General features: G+C 49.6%; 1 protein-coding gene across 2 annotated transcripts in view; it reads left to right on the top strand.

Moving 5' to 3' along the window:
- The first annotated feature begins 1,731 nt into the window (after nt 1-1,731).
- The window catches only part of LOC142571174 (uncharacterized), a 62,607-nt gene continuing 43,578 nt past the window's right edge, over nt 1,732-20,760 (top strand). For both annotated transcript variants that reach the window (XM_075679448.1, XM_075679447.1), the window contains exons 1-2: nt 1,732-1,841; nt 17,620-17,726. In XM_075679448.1, the coding sequence (XP_075535563.1) occupies nt 1,745-1,841; nt 17,620-17,726 (204 nt within the window). In that variant the 5' untranslated portion in view covers nt 1,732-1,744. The remainder of the gene's footprint in view (nt 1,842-17,619; nt 17,727-20,760) is intronic.

Here is a 20,760-nt window from a genome sequence, read left to right as displayed (position 1 = left end):
AGCATCAGCACAGTGTAGACGACCTTGTTCTAGGTACTGCTCGCGGCGTTGGTGATCGAAAGCTGCCTGCTCCTCAGAAGTACGTATGAGGGGTGGACTACTCATTTCGGAGCCGGAGGGAAACTGCTGCGCGCACGCTCAGCTGCGACGGAGAACAACGACCTCACTACTGGCGCAGCTAATCCAACACCGCTTAGATAGCGCAAGGCCTTTTCACTTTGATCCATGACGTCATGCTATCTAGCCCGACTGCCATAGAATCTAACGCGAATACTCCCGACTAGGCAACAGTGATTTTGACGCGACCGCTTTCATCGCGCCAGCCTTGTCCAATGAAAATTTCGGACCAGGTAGTCTGACGTCATGGATCGCAGTAAACAGGCCTTGCGCTATCTAGGTGGCGTTGGCTAAGCGCGTGCCTCTCCTTCTCTCTTTTATTTTCGCGCATGCGCATGGGCTTGCGCCAAAGGAGTTTTCGGCCTGCAGGCGACCGAAAGACGGACGGACGGATGAATCGGCTAGCCATATTCAGCGTCGCTGGAGAAAACATGTTCTTAGTCTGTCCCTGTTGCTTTTTTACTGCGGGTGCACTCTGTTTTCCAGTTTAGCACCGCTTAGCGAAATAGTCACTCAAGGTCCCGAAGTGCACTCCCAGTGAGTACACTTGTACGCTTGGCATGGGTATAACACTCAGTAAAATGATAGTTGAGAGTATACTCGTCGATCATCGTAAATATGACAAGCGGACTGTTATTTATACATGGCCCAATGAACCTCTGAGCGTTGCTCACGTAGGTTCGTAGAATGCACGCCAGTATTGGCGTGGCGCATGCATTATCTTTCCAAAATTCGGCAGACAACCCAGACAGATAGAATCGGCTACAGTAGTCAAGGATGTTCTGATAAATGCAGGCGTATATGCAGCGGTGTCGTTTGAACCAGCGAAAAGCGGTCACCGGAAAAAGTAAAACATACCCGTCTCAATACCAAGTAAGTGCTATTACACATGAGCGCTTCAGCGCTCCCTTCAAGATTTAAATATCCTTGCTAGCTAATTCTTCACTAAACAGACGGAAACTTCAGTTACGTCATATCACAATACCTGACTGAGGCTTGTGTCGTACTGCAGTCGACGTTCACTAGTCAGAAACACGAGCGACTGTTTTAGCGTCTGCCATACAGAATCCAAGTAGGTCGATGTACATTAATCATAGAGCTTTCAACAAATCAACCACTGCTGCTCGACTTCTGGTGTCACGCGTGCGTTTCATGCGATTATTTTTAAAGGGCAAGTGATTATACCTACATATGTGTTTCAATTTTTATTTCCTCATCATATTAGCTTACCCTGTTATTAGGTGAAATGTTTTGAAATAATTCAATCAACCAACCTTACCCAAATCTGGTCACGTATTCAGGCAAGAGTCCTGTGCCTGCGATTCATGGGAAAAGACGCTAGTAATATTCGTAATAGCGAAATTATTATCGCGGAATGTCCAAGAGGAAAAGTGGTCTTGGGGCGAATATATGCTACAATGGATCCCGTTTTAACTATAAAGGTCATCAAGAGCCGCGTGTGCTCCGAGAGGGCGAATTTGCCATTGATCTTCAAAAGGCTCACTCCACAGCCTAGTTCTTCATCAAACGTACGGTGAGCTCAACTGTGCACACATTCCCGGTGCGTTTTAGCGTGGACCAAGTTTGCATAGTTGGAAGCGCGTTTGAAGGCGTCGAATTCGGCGCTATGAGGGCTTCGTCGTGGTTGGTTTGTCTAGCTGGGCTCTGCTCCGTGGGCATAGCGACCCGACGCCAAAGTTTTGTGCCATGCGGTAAAGGCCACGGTAAGTCACCCAATCTTAGAGGCGAGCCCTTAACATCACCGTCAATACTTACGGCGCGTGACGCTGGCATCATTATATCAAAGTGGTGCTAACGTAAATTTTTCCACTGTTTCGCTTTCTTTTATTGGTTTGTGTCTCTCGCTCATATGAGTAACATGTCGTCGGCAATAGTTATGGTTATTCATAGCTTTAATTAAAAGAGAAGGAAGAAACACGAGCGACAGGTAAGCTAAATGTTTTCGAAGGAGTACAGTACTTTTTGTTGCGACACAACACCTGCACCTGCGCGGCGCCAGTGTATTGTCCAGGCTGTCCAGCCAAGGGCAGTCCCAGAGGAGGACCCTAACGAACTAAGTTTTTCGTTTCTAAGTACTGTTCATCATTCGCGGACCACCCTCGCCAATTATATATCCCTGGAAGGAGGCAATAAAGCTACTATTATTAACATTAGCTTTTATTCCTCCTTTCTTATTATCTCTGTGCTTTTCATTGTTTCCTAGAATTCCCTACGCCCAAGCTTTTAATACTAGAACGCTGTGTACCTGATCTCAGCCAAATTTGTGCAGCGTACATTCGTTACAAAAATGCACTCAGGCACATTAAATAGTAAAGAGTGCTAAATTGCTACGACTTTAAGCCGAATTAAACTGCGCGCTACACGATTTACTTAGTGCAAAAGGCTTCCAAGGCACGGATGCTTGGTTTCGTCGGCAATTTATTCAACATACGTTGATTCAAGTAATTTGATTCTTCATTTATGTGTGCCGGAGGTTGAGCTCAAAAAATTCATTATTAGTGTCTTCAAAATGCAGCACCGCCTCTTGTGAGAACGAAAACACGAGCGGCCTCGTCATCCTCGGTAGGTTTTAACTAACCTGCTGAGAATGACAAGGCCACCCTTGACGAAGATAGGTCCTCCTATCGAAACGTTGGCCCGCGTTTCTGGTGCACGTTATCCCTGTTTACAAACATTATACTAAATATCGCAATTCTAAGTCCTTTTAATAATTGTACAAGCCGGGAAAGTCGGCGCCCGTGCGTATAAAAATTATCTTACGCTTTATCGCTTTGTAGGTGCTAGTGGTGGTGCTATTGCAGCAGGCGGGAGTAGGCTGGCATACATATATAAGGCAATTGTTCCACCTGAGCCTCCTGTGAGTGTCAGAATGTGGGTAACCACGTGTCGAAGAGCCCCATGTCTCGCATGAAGGCAGTTAGCAGTCTTTGCACTGTCTTCCGGAAAGCCGCAGGCCCTCTGGGGAAAACGACGTCTTCAAAGGGCCTGTGCGAAAGACCATCCTTTTGCAGGCTGCCCACCATCGATTTTCTTTCTGTGTCGCACTGAGGGCATAGCCAAATGAAATGTTCGATGTCGCCGACATCGCCACAGATGTCATAGAGCGGGGGAGCGCATCGTCCAGTCTTGAATAACCAAGCCGTGCTGTACGCGGATTCGGTTCGGATGTGATACGATAGCGTTACTTCTTTGCGAATAAGTCCATGGCTCACACAGGCTTGGTGCGGAGTATGGTTGATCTCCCTAAGGTAAATTCGGATTGCATCCTTAAGGTTCTGAAAAGTCTGTGGCGCTCTTACTTTTGGGACACATGTCAGTGCTAGGCGAGCAAGAGCGTCAGCTTTTTCATTTCCGTCAATTCCTACGTGGGATGGGATCCACTGAAATGTCACGTTAAATCCCTTGCTCCTTGAAACTTTGATCAGTGTCAGAGATTACCTTGTACACTTCTATCGAGGTAGGCCACGGTGTAATCGTTTTGAAGCCGACTTTGAGTCCGTCAGCCCCACGACGTCACGTGCGGAATAGGCATATAGTTTTCGCAAGGCCGAGGCAATTGCGGCACTTTCTATTGTTGTAGTCGAAACTACGCGATCCAGGCGGCCAGACCATGACATATCAACAGAGGGAATGCAGAATGCCGCTTTGCAGCTATCTGTTTTTGCACACACCGACTTTCTGTGTACACTTGTAGGTGGCTTTGAAACGCCGTGCTCAAGTGGTCTAGCATAAGAATCTTTGTTTCGGCAGTTTAAATGGTGCGTTTTGTCGGAAGGTTGGGTACACTGAGGCTACAGGTAACGTCCGAGTAAGACGATGGCGCGTGGAAGCGACTCCTTTAATCCATTCCAATCCTAAAATCGAAAGGTGTTCAGCGCCGCATTGAAATCGCAGCAAGTTCTTGCTCTTAGTCGCCGCATAAGCGCCGCGCCTGCGGGGGCTCACCAAACTCTAATAGCTGCGTCAGCAAGGGCTGAGGTGCCGAAAGGCGCAGTGGAAGAGACTCTGCTTCATTACTAATCTTCCTGTTTAAAAGCCGGCTGAAGAACTCCCATCACCAAACGAAGTCCCTTTCTGTGCACTGCCTCCAAGCGCTCGAATTGGCTCGGTGATGGTGATATTAGCGGCAGCTGACAGAAAATACGACTTGTTATCAGTACAGCGAAATCGGAGGATACTGCGCATGCTCCCATTTCAATGCGTCGCTGGGGTGGTTTCTGAAAACGGCTCGGAAAACGAACCGTTCACTTCGCCGCTTAGGTCACTAAATGTGCCATTCCCAAGCCGGAGGTGGAAGAAGGGGAGGACCCGACCATTAGACGAGAGAGTGCTACCTCTGAAGTGTACATCATCGTATGACGAGCTAATAGAGGAACTGCGGAATGTTTCTGCTTGCTAATTAAATATAGACTTTAAATAAATATTATACGGCAACTTCTGAAGTATACACGTGTGGTGCCGGTCGTTTACGCAATGGAGAAGTAATTTAGTAATGTCATTCTTTATCATTCGCGGCCGACAGGTGGTATCGCAAGCGTAAATGAGTTGGCAGAACGTAAGCGCTATGTCGTCTGCTACCAGGAGCTTGCACGATGTACGCAACAGGAATGCATTGCCAGCACTTCATAAGTAGCGAGGGCGACGAAACCGTGAGCTGCTGGGCCGCTATCTTGTACGCGTTCGAAAAGCTGACGTTCGATTTCGCCTCGCGCGATTGTCCAGGCTGCGCCAATATTGCGGCCTAGTCCAATCGCGTGAGGTGAAATCGAACGTCGGCTTTTCTAACGTGTACCAGGTAGCGGCCCTGGTTCTTAGGGCCATCTTTACTAGCCGACTACATCAATTTTCCTTCTTTTTTCGGCCTCCGTGATCGTCTCGCACATGACTCGCTCGTCGCCGCGCTGCCGCTATCGCTGCGAGCTGCCCCACGGCGCGTTGCGTATTAGAAGCAATGGAACCTGAAATCAAACATTACAATATCCGGGGCCTGCATTGCCAGCGCGAAGTAAAATTGAAAAGCGCGGTGCTGACGATGCGTGCTGTGCCGTGAAATTGACCACGAAAGTGCGGCACTCCCGAACTAGAAAAAAGGGCAGCGAAATAAGAGATCCCCCCAATATCTTCCAGTCCTGACTATAGTTTTATCAGCCTAACGAAGGAAGCGCTGAACCAGCCTAGGTTGAACACTTATGATTGCTGAATGGTGATCTGCGAGTTATTCACGCTGACGATAGTACTGGGAATTCGATCTCACCATGCGTGCAAATAAATATCTGGCTTTGGCTTTGAAGCGGAGTTCCCGGGTAAGCTGACCCAGCCCCTCTAGCTGCCAACACAGTACTTGCGAGAGCAACCTCGGGAACAGTGTCGGCAGCAGAGATCTAGGCTAATCCGATGAATGCTTCACTTCAGACTGACTTCGGGGGGCTGCAGGCCGGTGGTGACAAACTGCAACGCGCAATTCCTTCCTCTGCGTGGAATGACGACTGGTACGCTTGCAGCCGAGTCTTCTGCAGTTGATAGCGTAGCCTGCAAAAGGTCTACTTAGAAAGCCGGCAGGGGCGGTGCGAATCATTATCAGTTATTTCTTCGAACGCGTATCGCACTTCCAGCCGTGGTCGACATCGAAAGAGCAGCGCCAAGGGCAAGTAAGTCTCCGAAGCAACCAACGCACGCGCGCGCGATGCCCGCGTGTTTCAGGGGTCGCTCGCGACCGGCGCGCGCGGCCAGGGTCACAAGCCAGCAGCCAAGTCACAGCGACGGAACCCAAAATGGACTACCCCTTCGCCGGTTTCACTCTTAGCCAAAGACAGGTACTCTTTGGAAATGATTGACGTATGCGTGACGTGATCATGATATGCGGTGCCACCCCGTTGTTTCTCAGGGCCTCTGACGCAAACAAAGTTATGCTCAATCAGATAAGGCCAAGCGAACCGTTACCCTTCCGAACCGGTATAAGATTCGGCCCTTGAACACCTGTCGATATTAAGATTGGAATGGTTCAAAGAAGTCGCCTTGACCTGCCATGGTCTTTCTCGGACGTTACCTGCAGCCTCAATGTACCCAACCTCATGTCGTAGGCTTGTCACGTGGTAGTGACGGTGAAGAAGGCAGCAAAACTGAATAACGAGACTAGCGTTTTATAGGGTGAACCTGTGCCCTCAAGAGCAAGCTACACTCAAAGAACAGCGATAGCGGCGAACACCGTCGGCGATCGTCGAAAGTCTGATTAGCGGGTCAAGCGCGTGGGCTTTTGTATACCAGTCATCGAAGGTTTCAGAGTAATTGCTGGGGCTCACGTGCCTTCCAGAGAGTTCTACACCATTCGCTTCGTGCGATGAAATCAGATTACACAAGGTTCGGTGACAACAGACAGCGGATAGAACCAGCGATAACTTTCGAGAAACTTCCGATACATGCATGCGCGTCCTGCACTGTGCGATAACATTTGTTAGGCGGTGAAACGTGGTCACCCGATAAAGGTAAACAAGTACACGTGTCAATAACCCCTCTTAAAATGCATCGTGCCGATGCTACAAACATAAGAGAGCGAAACACAAAAGGACACTTATGAAACAAAAGTAACAGAACAACTATGAAACAAATTCCAAAGTGACAGTCCATAAATAGAAGGTGCAGAGTTCAGCTATGCAAAGCCCCAAAGTTCGTTAGCGCTGGTAGAACGGATTAAGTCGCACAATGTGTACTATTTAAGGCTGTGAGCGACGCCGCTGGGATAGCGAAATGACTTCTGGTACGACCTCACAGTCGAGCGCGCTAGTGCGTCGGATGATCTTGTAGGGTCCGAAATAGCGCCGTAAAAGCTTCTCGCTAAGTCCTTTTCGGCGTATTGGAGTCGAAACCCCAACACGGTCGCCGAGCTGGTACTCGACGTAGCGTCGTCGAAGGTTGTAGCATACGCAAAGAAATTCAACAAGAGGGGACACTCGGCGAAAACTGGCAACAGGAAACACGTCACGCCTATCCCATCCGTTAGTTGACGCGAGCATCGGAAAAAAGAATGTGAAATGAACTTAGAGGCAACGTCTTATTTATTTTTATTCTTTCCGGCTAAAACTAAAAAAGTTGTGCGTATAAATAAACTTATACTTCGCGACGTATTTTTGTTGCGTCACCTAGCAACAAGCTAGCGACACGCCATACGCGCCATATGATGCGTCATGCGCCAGACGTGCCACCGAAGAGAGCGAAGTCGGCTGCGCATGTAAAGTTCGTGAAGCATGCGAAGCTCAACAAACGTAGCCCGCTTGTTCGGCTCCTGGCGTTTGCTTGCGTTCCTTCTGCATTACGACACGGCACCACTGCAATATTGGACTACGGCAAGGTAAGAAATTTTGTTCGAGAGTCTGCGACGCATATCGAGCAAATTTGGGCTTACGGCACAAAACCGAGACTAGCTACGCAGTTAGCGAAAAACAGCTCGGCCGTTCTGGCGCAGTTCATTTGAGTTGAGGACTCGTACTGGGGAATGTTTGCAACGCTTTCTATGAGCTCCAACACTATTGTAACTTATTTCGGTAGTTTTTGGGCACGCTTGCCGCACCCGGCTATGTGACGCAGTTAGCGAAATGCAGCTCAAGCGAATGACATTAATAAATTACTTCTGCATTGCGTAAACGCCGGGCGCAACACGTTTATACTTTAGAAGTTGCCGTATAATATTGTGACGCTCTTACGTGCATAGTGGGTTCACGCCTCTACAAACAGTATGCGGGGACACCGAAGAGTGGTGAACGAAGAAGACGACGGGTGGCTGGCTAGCTGAATCTCGACAGGCGCTCAGCAGATCAAGGCCATCGCATCTAACGCTACCCGGCTTCAAAGTAACGCGAGTCGCTGTTTAAATAAGTCCGAGCGTAACTACACATAAACCCTTCGCGAAATGCGAAGGTTGTGGGTTCAGTTCCCACCTGCGGCAAGTTGTTTTTTCATCCACTTTAATTTCCATTAACGTATCGTTTCTACATTCCATTTATTAAGCACAAGTACTTTCCCCTATGTTGTCCTTGGTGCCAGTGTTTGTTGGCTTCTCATGATATGACTAATAAATATCGGGCCCCTCGGTTAATCCCCTTTCTTCTCGTTTATTACATAACGAGGGTCTCGAATCCGGCAACATTGATGCCTTCAGGTAGCATATGTGGGTTTATTGACCAGTTGCCTTCACCCAAAACGATCACGTTCTCGTGACGCCTGCGGCAACAAGGACGTTCCACGTCCGCCGCCAAGGTCTATGAGTGGTGGCGCTGGCGAACACTCCCAGGGTTCTACTAGTACACATAAATACCCAAGAAAGTGGATGGGAAAACAGCGCCGCGGTAGCTCAATTGGTAGAGCATCGCACGCGAAATGCGAAGGTTGTGGGGTTGGTTCCCACCTGCGGCAAGTTGTTTTTTCATCCACTTCAATTTCCTTTAATTTATTGTTTCTTCATTCCACTTATTAAGCACAAGTAGTTTCCCCTATGTTGTCCTTGGTGTCAGTGTTTGTTGGCTTCTCATGATATGACTAATAAAAATCGGGCCCCTCGGTTAACTTCCTTTCTCCTTGTGATTTAGTGTTGCTCTGGAAACCAACCAGGAAACTTGGATTATGTGAAAAGCTGCTGTCCCACTATGTTGGACCCTATGTTATTACTGAGCATATCAGCGAATTAACCTACCGCATAGCAAGTCTCACATCAAATGGCCGACGGTCAGCAAAGACTGAACTTTCGCATGTCGCCCGTTTAAAGCCCTTTATTTCTCGACGCCTGTTTGACTTGCCCGGCGGGCTTCGTCTGCGCGGAGGGAAATGTGGCGCTCTTACGTGCATAGTGGGTTCACGCCTGAACAAACAGTATGCGGGGGCACCGAAGAGTGGTGAACGAAGAAGACGATGGGTGGCTGGCAAGCTGAATCTCGACAGGCGCTCAGCTGATCAAGGCCATCGCATCTAGCACTACCCGGCTTCAAAGTAACGCCTTTTGTGGGCGTAACAATATTCATTTATAGTCTATATTTAATTAGCGAGCAGAAACATTCTGCAATTTCTCAATTAGCTCGTCATTCGATGACGTACACTTCAGAGGTAGCACTCTCTCGTCTATTGATCTGGTCCTCCCCTTCTTCCAACCCCGGCTTGGGAGTGGCACATTTAGTGACGTTAGCGGCGAAGGGAAGAGTTCGTTTTCAGAACCGTTGTAAAATTCCACCCTGGCGCCGCATTGAAATGGGAGCATGCGCAGCATCCTCCGATTTCGCTCTACTGCCCCTAATATCACCATCACCAAGCCAATTCGAGCGCTTGGAGGCAATGCACATAAAGGGACTTCGCTTGGCGATGGGAATTCTTCAGCTGGCTTTTAAACAGGAAGATTAGTAATGAAGCAGTCTCTTCCACTGCGCCTTTTCGAATCTCAGCCCTTGCTGACGCAGTTATTAGGGTTGGGTGAGCCCCGGTGACGGTTTAGCATGTACTGAATCTTACTGGGGCAAGTTCATAACGGTTTCCCTGACGCCATAACGGTTTCCCTGACGCCCAACACTATTCTATTTCGCTACTTGTTGGGATACTTCCCAGGTACGCGCGCCACGCCTGGCGTTGTACCGCAGTTAGCGAAAAGCAGCTCGGTTGTGTGCCGCGGTTTCGCGCGTGCTGAATCTTACTGGGACAAGTTCGTGACTCATTCTCTGACCCCCAAAATTATTGTATTTAATTTCGTAACCTTTTGGAATACCTCTGAGGCATGTTTGCTGCGCCTGGGTTTATTATTATTATTATTATTATTATTATTATTTGTTTTGAACACATATACACATATATACAGTTAGCAGGAAAGGGAAAGCGAGGAACAGGCTGGCAACTGCCACCGGAAGGGGCACAACGCCTGCCTACTCTTCTGAAGGGAGGTGACAGCAACACAGAAACGGAAGATAGGAAGGAAGGGAGGAAAGAGGAAAGGAAGAGCAACAGGACAAATCTAAAGACTAAAGTAGAACACAGTACACGAGCACGTTGTTCCGCCGAGTTTCGACTCTGCAGCCGGAATTAAAGTGACACCGCATCGAACAGCCTCCACAATTATCAATCACATCCATGGCTAGTTTGCTATGCGGCTAATTGTGCGCTCCACGATAAGACGCCAAGTATAGCTGCACGCAATCACCGTTTCACTGGTAGTCGGTTCACAATATACACTACAAGGTGTTTGAACCCGCCACTTCCCATCTTCGAAGGAAGAAGCGTTAGGACACAGTACAGATCACACACAGTAGGGCCGGTCACTGAAGGTCACGCTACTACAGAATGTTGAACGTTCACGCTACAAACGTGAACCTAAGTTGGTTAGCTCTAGAAAGGTTAGTAGGGCGCGATGGGCCTGATCACGTTTAGATGCACAACCACTGGGGTATAAGCATTCCTCGAGTGTCGCTCACCGCAGGCCAAACAGGTGATAGTTTCTCACTAGCGACATGCGCAGCGCACTGAAAGCGGGACACTCAAATATAAGGTGCTGAAGTGTCTCGTAGCAGCCACAAGACGCACAGAATCGACTTGCCACACGCCCTTGTCTGTATAAACGTTCGTGCACGTTCACACAACCAACCCTCAGCTTGAGCAGTTGTGCTCTAGCGCGACGAGGCAAGCCTCGACCACGAACACGGGGCGGGAACGTTCCATTTGCGACACGCTGATCTGGATGCTGCTTAAGTAGGTGGCGACGTATCAGGAGACGAGCGTCATCAAGCTTGCACAGAATTTCTGGGCAGTCACAGTTGTTATGAGCGCAACTTGAAGCGAGCCGATCAGCTTCTTCATTTCCGGCGATTCCTACGTGTGAAGGTATCCATTGAGCGACGACAGATACCTCACGTGATGTAATTTTGCTCGCAGAGTCAGTAATGCTGCGCACAAGTGGGCAATCAAGCTCACTGCGTTGTAACCTGCTAAGGGCAGCACGGGAGTCCGTAAAGATGACAACTTTCGATGTAGTTAACTCCTCTTGCACGTATTTCAATGCAACATTAATCGCTGCTAGTTCTGCAGTTGTTGACGAAGCTGGATGAGGTATTTGAAATGTACGTCGTACTTTAGTTGAAGGGCAGAAAAAAAGCTGCAGAGGCGCCTTGACCGTCGTTGTGTACAGATGCATCCGTGAAAACTTGAATCTGGAAACTTTGCGAACATGTGAGACTGAGCCAATTGGAATATTGCCGAAACCGCCATATGAGACTTTTTGTGCATGTCAGGGATTGTGAGGTAAATGGGAAGTACGTGTTTCGTGATACCTTTTGGAGGCGGAGACGTATTTGAAGCAGCATGTTCAGAAATGGTAGTGATATTCATAAATAAAGCCGCCATTTTTCCCATTCGAGATAACGGGCGGTTAATGAGACGATCAAGGAGCGAATGACCATTCGATGCGCGGTGCAGACGCTCAATATGATAGAGCTCTCTGATCTGCTTGCAGCCTCAGGGGTAACTGATGCGCTTCAGTGAGTAATGCAATAGATTGCGCCTCACGAGGTAATCCAAGCATTAGTTGAAGGGCAACGCGATGATCTCGCTCCAGTTGGGCCATCAAACTATGTGGTATGTTCAAAATTGGTAATGCGTACAGCATGCCTGAGAGTACAGATGACTGGTACACCTGAAGAGCCGTTGTTTGGTCGCAGCCAGCACCTCGAGCAGTCAAGGCGGCCACATACTTAAGGAGGGAGTGCGATTTGCGTCGTACAGATTTAACGGCAGGACGCCAAGAGATGCGATCATCCACAATTAACCCCAAATAACGGTGTTGTCGCACCCAGTTTATAGGCGTTTCGTCAAGATACAGTCGGCTCATTGTTCGACGAGCGCGTTGTTTAGGGTGATATGCTATTGCAGCCGACTTAGCAGGTGATATGAGCAGTCCAACTTCATCCAAATACTCTGAAGTAGCGTCGAGAGCTCTTTGCAAGCTTGCACGAAGCCGCGGACCAAGCTGCGAAGGGCCGCTTATCTACAGAGCAATGTCATCTGCGTAGACAGCTATGCTCACAGGGAAATCAGTGTCCCGAGGCAAACGACTTGGAAGTGCGGCGAGTACGGTGTTAAACAAAAGCGGCGATAAGACGCTGCCCTGTGGCACACCGCACTTCACATTTCGGCATTCACTAGTTACTCCTCCGACACGCACTTTCATACGGCGCTCCGATAGAAAATTATGCACAAGTTGTAGCAGACGACCCGAAATTCCCGCGGTTGCAAGAGCGAAAATAATCGCCTTATGCGGAACTGAATCGAAAGCTTGCTGTATGTCTAGGAAGAGCATGTAGGCAGAGTGCTTGTTTTCTTTAGCAAATTCGAGTGCTGAGACAAGGTCTGATATGCTGTCCAGAGCCTAGCGGCGGCGCCGAAAGCCACTCATGACATCAGGGGAAAAAGTTCAGCTCCTCTAGCCTGACATCTCAACGAAACAAGACCATTCGCTCCATTAACTTGATGACATTTGAAGTTACGGATATTGGTGGGTAGGACTTTAGGTGCCTTGCAGGACGCCCGGGCTTTAAAATTGGTATTACCACGGACGATTTCCATTCAGCAGGGATTACACCGGCTCTCCATACTTCATTATACTCGTCCAATATACGGTCATGGAAACTCTTATCAACGTTCCGCAATGCTTGGTACGTCACACCACCTTCGCCTGGAGCAGTGCGACGTTTGGAGAGGCTCAGCGCGTGTCGCAGCTCCTCAAGAGTGAAATCTGCCTCATCCATCTGGCAGGCTGGACCGTAGGAAGCGGTTATGGTGCTGTGACTTGTCAAAGAACGAAGGTCGCTAATTGGGGTGTCACTGGATGCAGAAGAGACGAAAATCTCTGCGAATGCCTCCGCTATTACTTTTGGTGACTGGTCACTCGCTATGCTCAATGCAGCTGTAGGATTCTTGCAGATTTGAGGAGTGCGGAGAGCCTTCAGTATGCGCCATACATTTCCAAAACCACTGCCAGTGTGCAATGAACTACACAAAGCTTCCCAGCTCCTTCGACGAAGCTGTTTTGTATGCCGCCGTATGGCTGCATCAATGCGATTGTATATAGTCAAGTCGGTGCGTCGTTTAGAGCGCTGTGCCCGTCTATAACCGCGCCGTCGACATGCGCGGAGCCGCAAAAGCTTTAGATCGGGATTTGGTTTGCCGATACTCCGTCGTCGTTGTACTGTAGCTTTTCGTAAGCACTCACTCATAAGTTTAAATAGGCTGTCTTGAGATGGTGCCTCTGAGATCAGCTGTCGGAACTTGTCCCAGTTAGTCACTGTATAAACGACATCCTGGCGACCCGCAGTATGTGTTGGTGTTAACCAAATGGGTAGGTGATCTGAGCCCCACGGGTCGGGTTCACATGACCAGGCTAAGCACACATCTCTCGTTGATATCGCAAGGTCTATAGTGGAATGCTCCTTTCCTCTACCTATATATGTAGGTGAACCGTCATTCAGTATTTGGAGATCATTTTTGATAATGATCTCGTTAATCTCTGTCCCACGATTGTCTTGGGGACGGCTACACCATCGTGGATGGTGGGCATTAAAATCTCCGCATAACACAAACGATGCCCCACACCGAGACACTAAGCTCTCAAGTAGCGAGGTATCGGAAGAACATGTAGGCCTGTTGTATATGCTTGCCACCGTCGTACACACACCTCTGAGGCTCACAGTAACAGCTACACACTCAAACTCATCGTCACAGATGCCGTCTGTGTCAATAACCGCGAACTCCAAATCAGCACGAACGTACACTGATGCTTTTGAAGCATTGCGCGTATGCGCCTCCTCCACACTGGAAAGAGCCACAAGCTGGTTCCGAGCATCGAGTGTTACTGTGGACACCCACGAAGCCTGGCTATCGATATTCGTCTTTCCTTAAGTTAATTTCCTGAAGCGCTATAACGTCTGGTGGAGTCTTCATAGCGATGAGTCGAAGGACTAAATCAGCGTGCCGCGGTCGCATCGACCTGACATTCCATTGCAGCACAAAGAGGCGAGGCTGCTGACAACTGTTGGAATTGTTTCCGGTAAAACGTCTAGCGGAGGCCGTCGAGGACAGGAACGAGTGCCTCCAAAAGTTGCTCTGCTGCTGACGCTGCTGGTGTCTGGCGACCGGCGATTAGAGATCTGATGACGTTGACAAGCATCTTTAGAAGATTGACAAGTTGCACATCGTCGTTGGCTGATACCGGTTTAGGTACTGTGTTTGCAGTGCTTTCCACCGTGGTCGAAGTCTTCGTAGATACTTGTTCCGACGGTTTTGATGGAAGTGCTGGCCACGATGTGTCTGAGAGGCAGAAGTTCCGCCCCCCTACTTTCCGATGCGTTGTGTCTTTGTCACTCTTTGAACGCGCTGCCTTTCCAGTCGCTGGGACAGCACTACGGCGGCGGGAGCTGTCATCTCCTGCTGCCTTCTTTTTGGCTTTCTCTTTTAGTGCCTTTAGGTCATTCTTCAATGAGGGACATCCTTTATCTGTTGCCAAATGTTCACCATTACAGTTAGGGCACCGATATGCCTGACTTTCACAGGAATCTACATGGTGATTCCCACCGCATTTGGCACAGACCAGATCTCTGGTGCAAAAGCCCTGAACATGACCAAGCTTAAAACATTTATGGCATTGCAAAGGCCGTGGTACGAAAGGTCGAACAGGATAGCGCACAAGTCCAGCCTTTATATGACTAGGCAGCTTTCCAGAGCCGAAAAGTATCTTCATACACTTTGACGAGCCTAGCCTTCGAACGCTAATTATTTTGCATGGTGGCGTGCGAACGATCATGTTCTTAAAAACGTCGTCTTTGAGATCCAAGTCCACATCAGATACGACACCAGCTGCTATATTTGTACCCTGTGTTATGTAGGGACGCGTGTGGACCCCACAGATTTCAGACAAACCAAGTAGAGTTTGCACCATCTTGTCATCAGTTGTGTTAACAGCAATGACATTTTTCCAGGGGTTCACGCGAACCTCTTCGATTAGTCCTGGGGCAAGTTTGAAGAAGAAATCATTAAGTTTCTGTCAAGAGATAGCATTCAGGCTTACCATCGCGTCGACGGGAGTGAAAGCTACTGTTGTAGTCTTGATGGTGTTGTATATGACAGTCCCTTCACTTGAGGACGATGCCGGTGACGTCCGTCGTGGGCGGCGGTGCTTGACAGGTATGAAAGCATCCGAATCTTTAGATCTTGAGTCAGAAAGCTCGGAATCAGTAGCGTCGGATCCTACTGCCGAACTGAGCCGCTTCCGAGCCGCGGGCGGTCTATGCTGACCGCCGGACGTGTCCAAGACCATATCTTCCATGGCAAGCTCCGCGGGGAGGATCTCCCAGCAGAGTAGAAGACTTCAGGGATTAGCACAAACGTCGTTGCCTGTTACTGATGCACGAAAATAAGGTAAATAGAGAAAACTGCAGCACCAGAAGGAAACCAGCAACCGAGCACAGTAACTTCGTCGTCGTCAGTTCCCTGGGTTTGTGAAGCAGTTAGCAAAAAAGCAAGCCGGCCGTGGTGAGTTTGGCGTGTTCTGAATTTTAGTGGCACAAGTGGCAGAAGTTTGTGACGCTATTTATGGCCCTGCAACAACATATGTATATCTTCTTGCGATACTCACGCTCGTCGAAAACGCGACGAGTGATTGCCAAGAGTGATAACACGGAAGTGTGTTGCTTGCACCGGCAGGATGTGTAAAAGATAACGCCGAGGGGATCAAAAACCAAGAACTTCACCATCTGTCTTCTGAGCGACTGAGAACAGGCTTATCACCCACGAATTCGTCTGGAGTCCGCGAGCGTGTAACATGGTCTGGTTGAGAACCAGTGTTGTGGCCACCTCTGTGTATTTGGCGTACCATCACGTCGACTGAGGCTAAGTTGTTTTGGAAACGTGCAGTTACTTGTGTATATGTGCTCCTAAAGTGCAGGAAATAATGCCCGGGAAGGGAACGGTGCCTGAAAATCTGATGTTTTCTTCATATTTTATGGCGTTGTTAGGGAGGAGTCTATTTTCTACGAAATGTATGTCAACGTGAATTTATCTGTAATGCCGCCGATTCACCACTTACGCATGTTTCGCCTCTATACGCAATATTCCTTTTAGGTCAATATACGAAAAAGATACATGCTTGTAATTTACTTTTTTCAACTGATGGCATCCGGTGGAGCTTCGTACAGCAACGAATCCTGCTTACCTGGTGCCACAACTTTGGATGAATTTACAAAAATCCCGGAACGAGCATTTATATAGAGCAAAATAAGCATTTCATCATTTCAGAAGATGTCTTCATGAAATTGCACGTGGCACATATTCGGTGGAGGCATGTAAACATCGTTCGTAATCATTTTTACTAAATAATTAAACGATTCCGTGCCAAGGCCGCGCGTGGTTCAGCAGTAGAGGCGAAAAAAAATGTCGTGCCGATCAGCCGATCCGGCGTGGCGTGTAGCAGCTAGCGTTCAAAGCGCGCGCGCCCAAAACCGAAACCGGAAGGTGTTATTCCCATCCGCTTGATGCGCTACAGTCAATTTCGCCACTGGGCTCTATTAAAACCCCTTAAACTTCGCAAAGTACCGACACTCTCCTCCTCCGCCTTCACTCCTCGTTTCTCCTTCCTTTCACGCTCCCTGCTCGACCGTGGCGCCGCCTACACTGCTCGAGCGTAGCAACGGCGCCAACATGGGGTCCTCGCCACTCCGTAGACGCTTCTCGAGCAAAAATGGCGCTGATTACGGCGCGAGGGCCCACGTGATGCTATTACGCCAATGGCAACGCGGCGTCGGCCTCGCCCAGAGCGCGCGAGGAGGAGGAGGCATTCTTCAAAGCGTGGCACTACTTTACGAAGTTTAAGGGGTTTTAGGCTCTATGGGAGTGTCCGCTCTTGTTGAATCTCTCTGTGGTTGTGTCAGCTGTCCGTCCTCTGCTGGTTCTTGATACGCAGGCGAGCGAGCTGTCAGGCTTCTTCAGCGCGCTGCAGATAGGTGGTGACGTCAAGATTCTCTTCGTCGGTGACGTGCGGCAGCATGGCGTCGAGAGTCGTCATCATGCTCCTGTCGTAAACCACCTTGAACGGCGTGATGTGTGTTGTTTCTTGCACTGCCTTATTGTAAGCGATGGTTACGTACGGCAGGACGCGTCCCAGGTCTTGTGTTTGACGTCGACGTACATGCTAACATGTCGGCGAAGGTCTTATTCAGGCGCTTCGTAAGACCATTCGCGTGCGGATGGTAGGCAGATGTCCTACTGTGGCTTCTCTGGCTGTATTACAGAATGTCTTGAGTGAGCTCCGCTGCAAAGGACGTTCCTCTGTCGGTGATGAGGACTTCTGGGGGGCCGTGTGGCAGCAAAATGTTCTCAACGAAGAATTTTGCCACTTTGGCTTGAAGAAAATACATTTACTTTGCCTTTTCCTTAAAACACATTTCCACTAAAAATACTCTGCACTTTTGACAGGCGTGGTAACTACATCCCGTGGAGCTGCCTTGATTACGAAAGTCATCAACAAATGTGGAAGGCTCATCGCACACAACTACGCTTGGAACATATCGACGACCGTAAAGGTAAGAAATGTGCCTATCGTCCCATTGTGGCAGACAGCCGCAAGAAATGCATATTGTAAATACGTACTTATTCGGGCGCTTGCCTGGGAAAGGTGCTCTGTGTGGGAAGGCGGCATGAGTAGGTAGCCGCCGTAGCCGTGGTTTATTTAGGCCGGTCAGCCATGGTGCCTCGGTATCTCTCGAGCGGCCGTTACCTCGGCCGCTCAGGTCGAGATTGGATTGAATAACTTTAATGAAAGGTCCTGCGAGCTACGGGACGCAAGGACCCATAGAGCGGGCTACTCCCACGTTGGAACCGGGAGTTGTAACTCCCTGGCCGCATCGTGGGCTCGCTGGACGGCCTAGAGCTACTCCGCCAGGTCCGTGCTACGTAGTGCTTCTTGTAGCCTGGCGGACTCTTGATCCTTGTTTGCGTGGGTCCGACCACACGGCCAGAGCAAGTGACGTACGTCTAGTGTGCTATGGCAATTTTCGCAATATGATGTTCTGTATAGGTCAGTCATGTAGTGGACGTAGTCTGTTCTGCGTGGGGTACGTGTTTGTTTGAAGCATTCTGAACGTGAGGGCTTGAGGCCTGGTGAGCTTATTGTGAGGTGTGCTTCTGAGGTCTAGAAAAAAGTGCTTTGTTATCTCGTTATATGTGGAGGGAGGGTCACGATTCTCGCTGGGATGGTCACGACCACAATAGGTGGCGTCGCGGAGGGTTAGGTCTCGCGCGCTCCTGTGAGCCATCTCATTGAGATTGCGAGGGGCGTCCTCGATATCTCCGAGGTGTGCCGGGAACCAGCAGATGGTGTGATGCTGCAGCGGTGCGGATCTATTGATTATTTGCAGAGCTTGGCTTGCAATTGCTCCTTTCTGAAAGGCTTTGACGGCCGAGCGTGAATCGCTGTAGACGTGGGTGGTGGTCGGGTCTGTGAGCGTGAGTGCGATGGCGACCTGGTCTGCTACTTCGGACTTGTGGGTATTGACTGTGAGAGCGTTTGTGACTTGACCCTGCTTATTGATCGTGGTGGCAACGAAAGCCTTCCTGGTCGGGTACTGTGCCGCGTCTACAAAACAAGCTAAGATCTCCTTATCACGTATTTCGTGCAGGATGAACGATCCGCGCGCCATCCTTCTGGGTTGATGGTGCGCGGGATTCATGTTTCGCGGGAGTGGGCGAACCGTGTAGGAGTTGCGTGTGTCCGTCGGAACGCATTGATATAGATTCTCCATTACTGTGGTGTCATGACCCAGTTTGGCTAGGATTTCGCTACCTGGGTGTGGAATGGTTCCTCCGTCTTTTGTTCTGAGAGTAATGGATTGTGTGTCTCTGATTTCCTTCTCTGGCTTGGGACCGCTTCTCGATAGTTTGTAGACGAGGAGCTCCGACTTCGCAGGCGAACATCGCAGGCCGGTGGGAGCGAGGTGTTCCTCGATCGCGTCGATCGCTTGCTGCAAAGCGCTTTCAATTGATCCCAGGCTACCTCCGGGGACCCAAAGCGTTACGTCATCTGCGTATATCGTGTATTTGACCTTCTCGATTCGATCCAGTTTGTTGCCTAGGCCGGCTAGCGCAAGGTTAAAAAGCGTCGGAGAGATGACAGAACCTTGCGGGGTGCCCCTACCTCCGAGTTTGTATTTCTGGGACTTGATTTCCCCTAGACGGAGGGTGGCCGTTCTGTCGCTCAGGAACGATTTTGTATAAGCGTAGAGTCTCGTGCCGAGGTCGAGGTTGTAGTTCGTGTTGAGTATGTAGTCATGTGATAAGTTATCGAATGCCTTTTCGTGGTCTAGCCCTAGGATTACTCTCGCGTCTCTCGTGTCTGCGTCACTGCTGTCATGCTTGAGGAGCTTGATGGCATCTTGGGTGGATAGCCCGGGTCTAAAGCCGATCATTGCTGCGGGGTAGACATCTTTTTCTTCGAGATGCCTCGAGAGCCTGTTTAGGACCGCGTGCTCGGCTACCTTGCCGACGCAAGACGTCAGCGAGATAGGTCTGAGGTTATTGATGTTGGGCACCTTGCCAGGCTTTGGGATGAGCACGAAGAGGGCCGTTTTCCAGTCTTCGGGTAGTGCTCCGTTCCTCCAGATTTTGTTGATTTCCTCTGTGAGGGTTTCGATTGAGGTTTCGTCGAGGTTTCTAAGTGCCTTGTTAGTTACGCCGTCCGGCCCCGGCGCTGACTTGCTGTTTAGGTTCTGAAGCGCCGTGCGTATCTCTTCGGTTGAGAAGTCCCGGTCTAGCTCTGGGTTGGCCTTGCCGCGATATGCTTCGGCGGTCGTGCCTCTGGCATTTTTGGCCAGCGGGAGGTACTTGTCGGCGCGACGGTCAATGAGCTCATTTTCCGTGGTAATTTTGAGTTCCTCGTGCATGATCCTGTTCAGCGTACGACCCTGGTCCGCTTTGGTTCTGGTTCTGTCTAAAAGATGTTTGAGCAGGTGCCACGTCGTCCCGCTGTTGATGCGGCCGTCCGCGGCGTCGCACACCTCGTTCCATTGCTGGTTAGATAGTTGTGTGCAATATTCTGCAATCAGCCGGTTGAGGGAAGAAATTCTTTTCCTCAGCCGTCGATTGTGTCTTTGTTCTTTCCATCTCCTGGTGAGCGATTGTTTGGCTTCGAGCATGTGAGCCAGTCGGCTGTCCATGCTTTGAACGGGGAGATCTGTCTCTATTTCCTTCGTGGCCGCCTTAATGTCGGCCTTTAGTTGCGACGTCCATTGTTCAATGGATTGTTTGCTTGTTCGGCGTTCGTGTCTGAACTCGCGGAACTTGTCCCAGTCGAGGTACGTCATTTTTCTGGCTTCTCTGGATGGGGTGTCAATCGCTGTCTCAACAATGTGATGATCGCTGCCCAGATCCTCGAAGAGGTTGTTCCACTGATAATCTGGAACGTTGCGGACGAAAGTGAGATCTGGCGTTGTGTCGCGATTGACCGAGTTACCCGTTCTTGTTGGGTACTCGGCGTTCGTGATGAGCGTTAGGCCAAGTTCATCGGCGTCGTTTAGTAAGTACTTGCCCTTGGCTCTGCTGGCGACGTATCCCCAGGCCGTG

The sequence above is a fragment of the Dermacentor variabilis genome, chromosome 2 (assembly GCF_050947875.1).
Source record: "Dermacentor variabilis isolate Ectoservices chromosome 2, ASM5094787v1, whole genome shotgun sequence".
NCBI lineage: Eukaryota > Metazoa > Arthropoda > Arachnida > Ixodida > Ixodidae > Dermacentor > Dermacentor variabilis.
The sequence above is the reverse complement of the archived record's forward strand: the minus strand, read 5'-3'. Positions and strand labels throughout refer to the sequence as shown.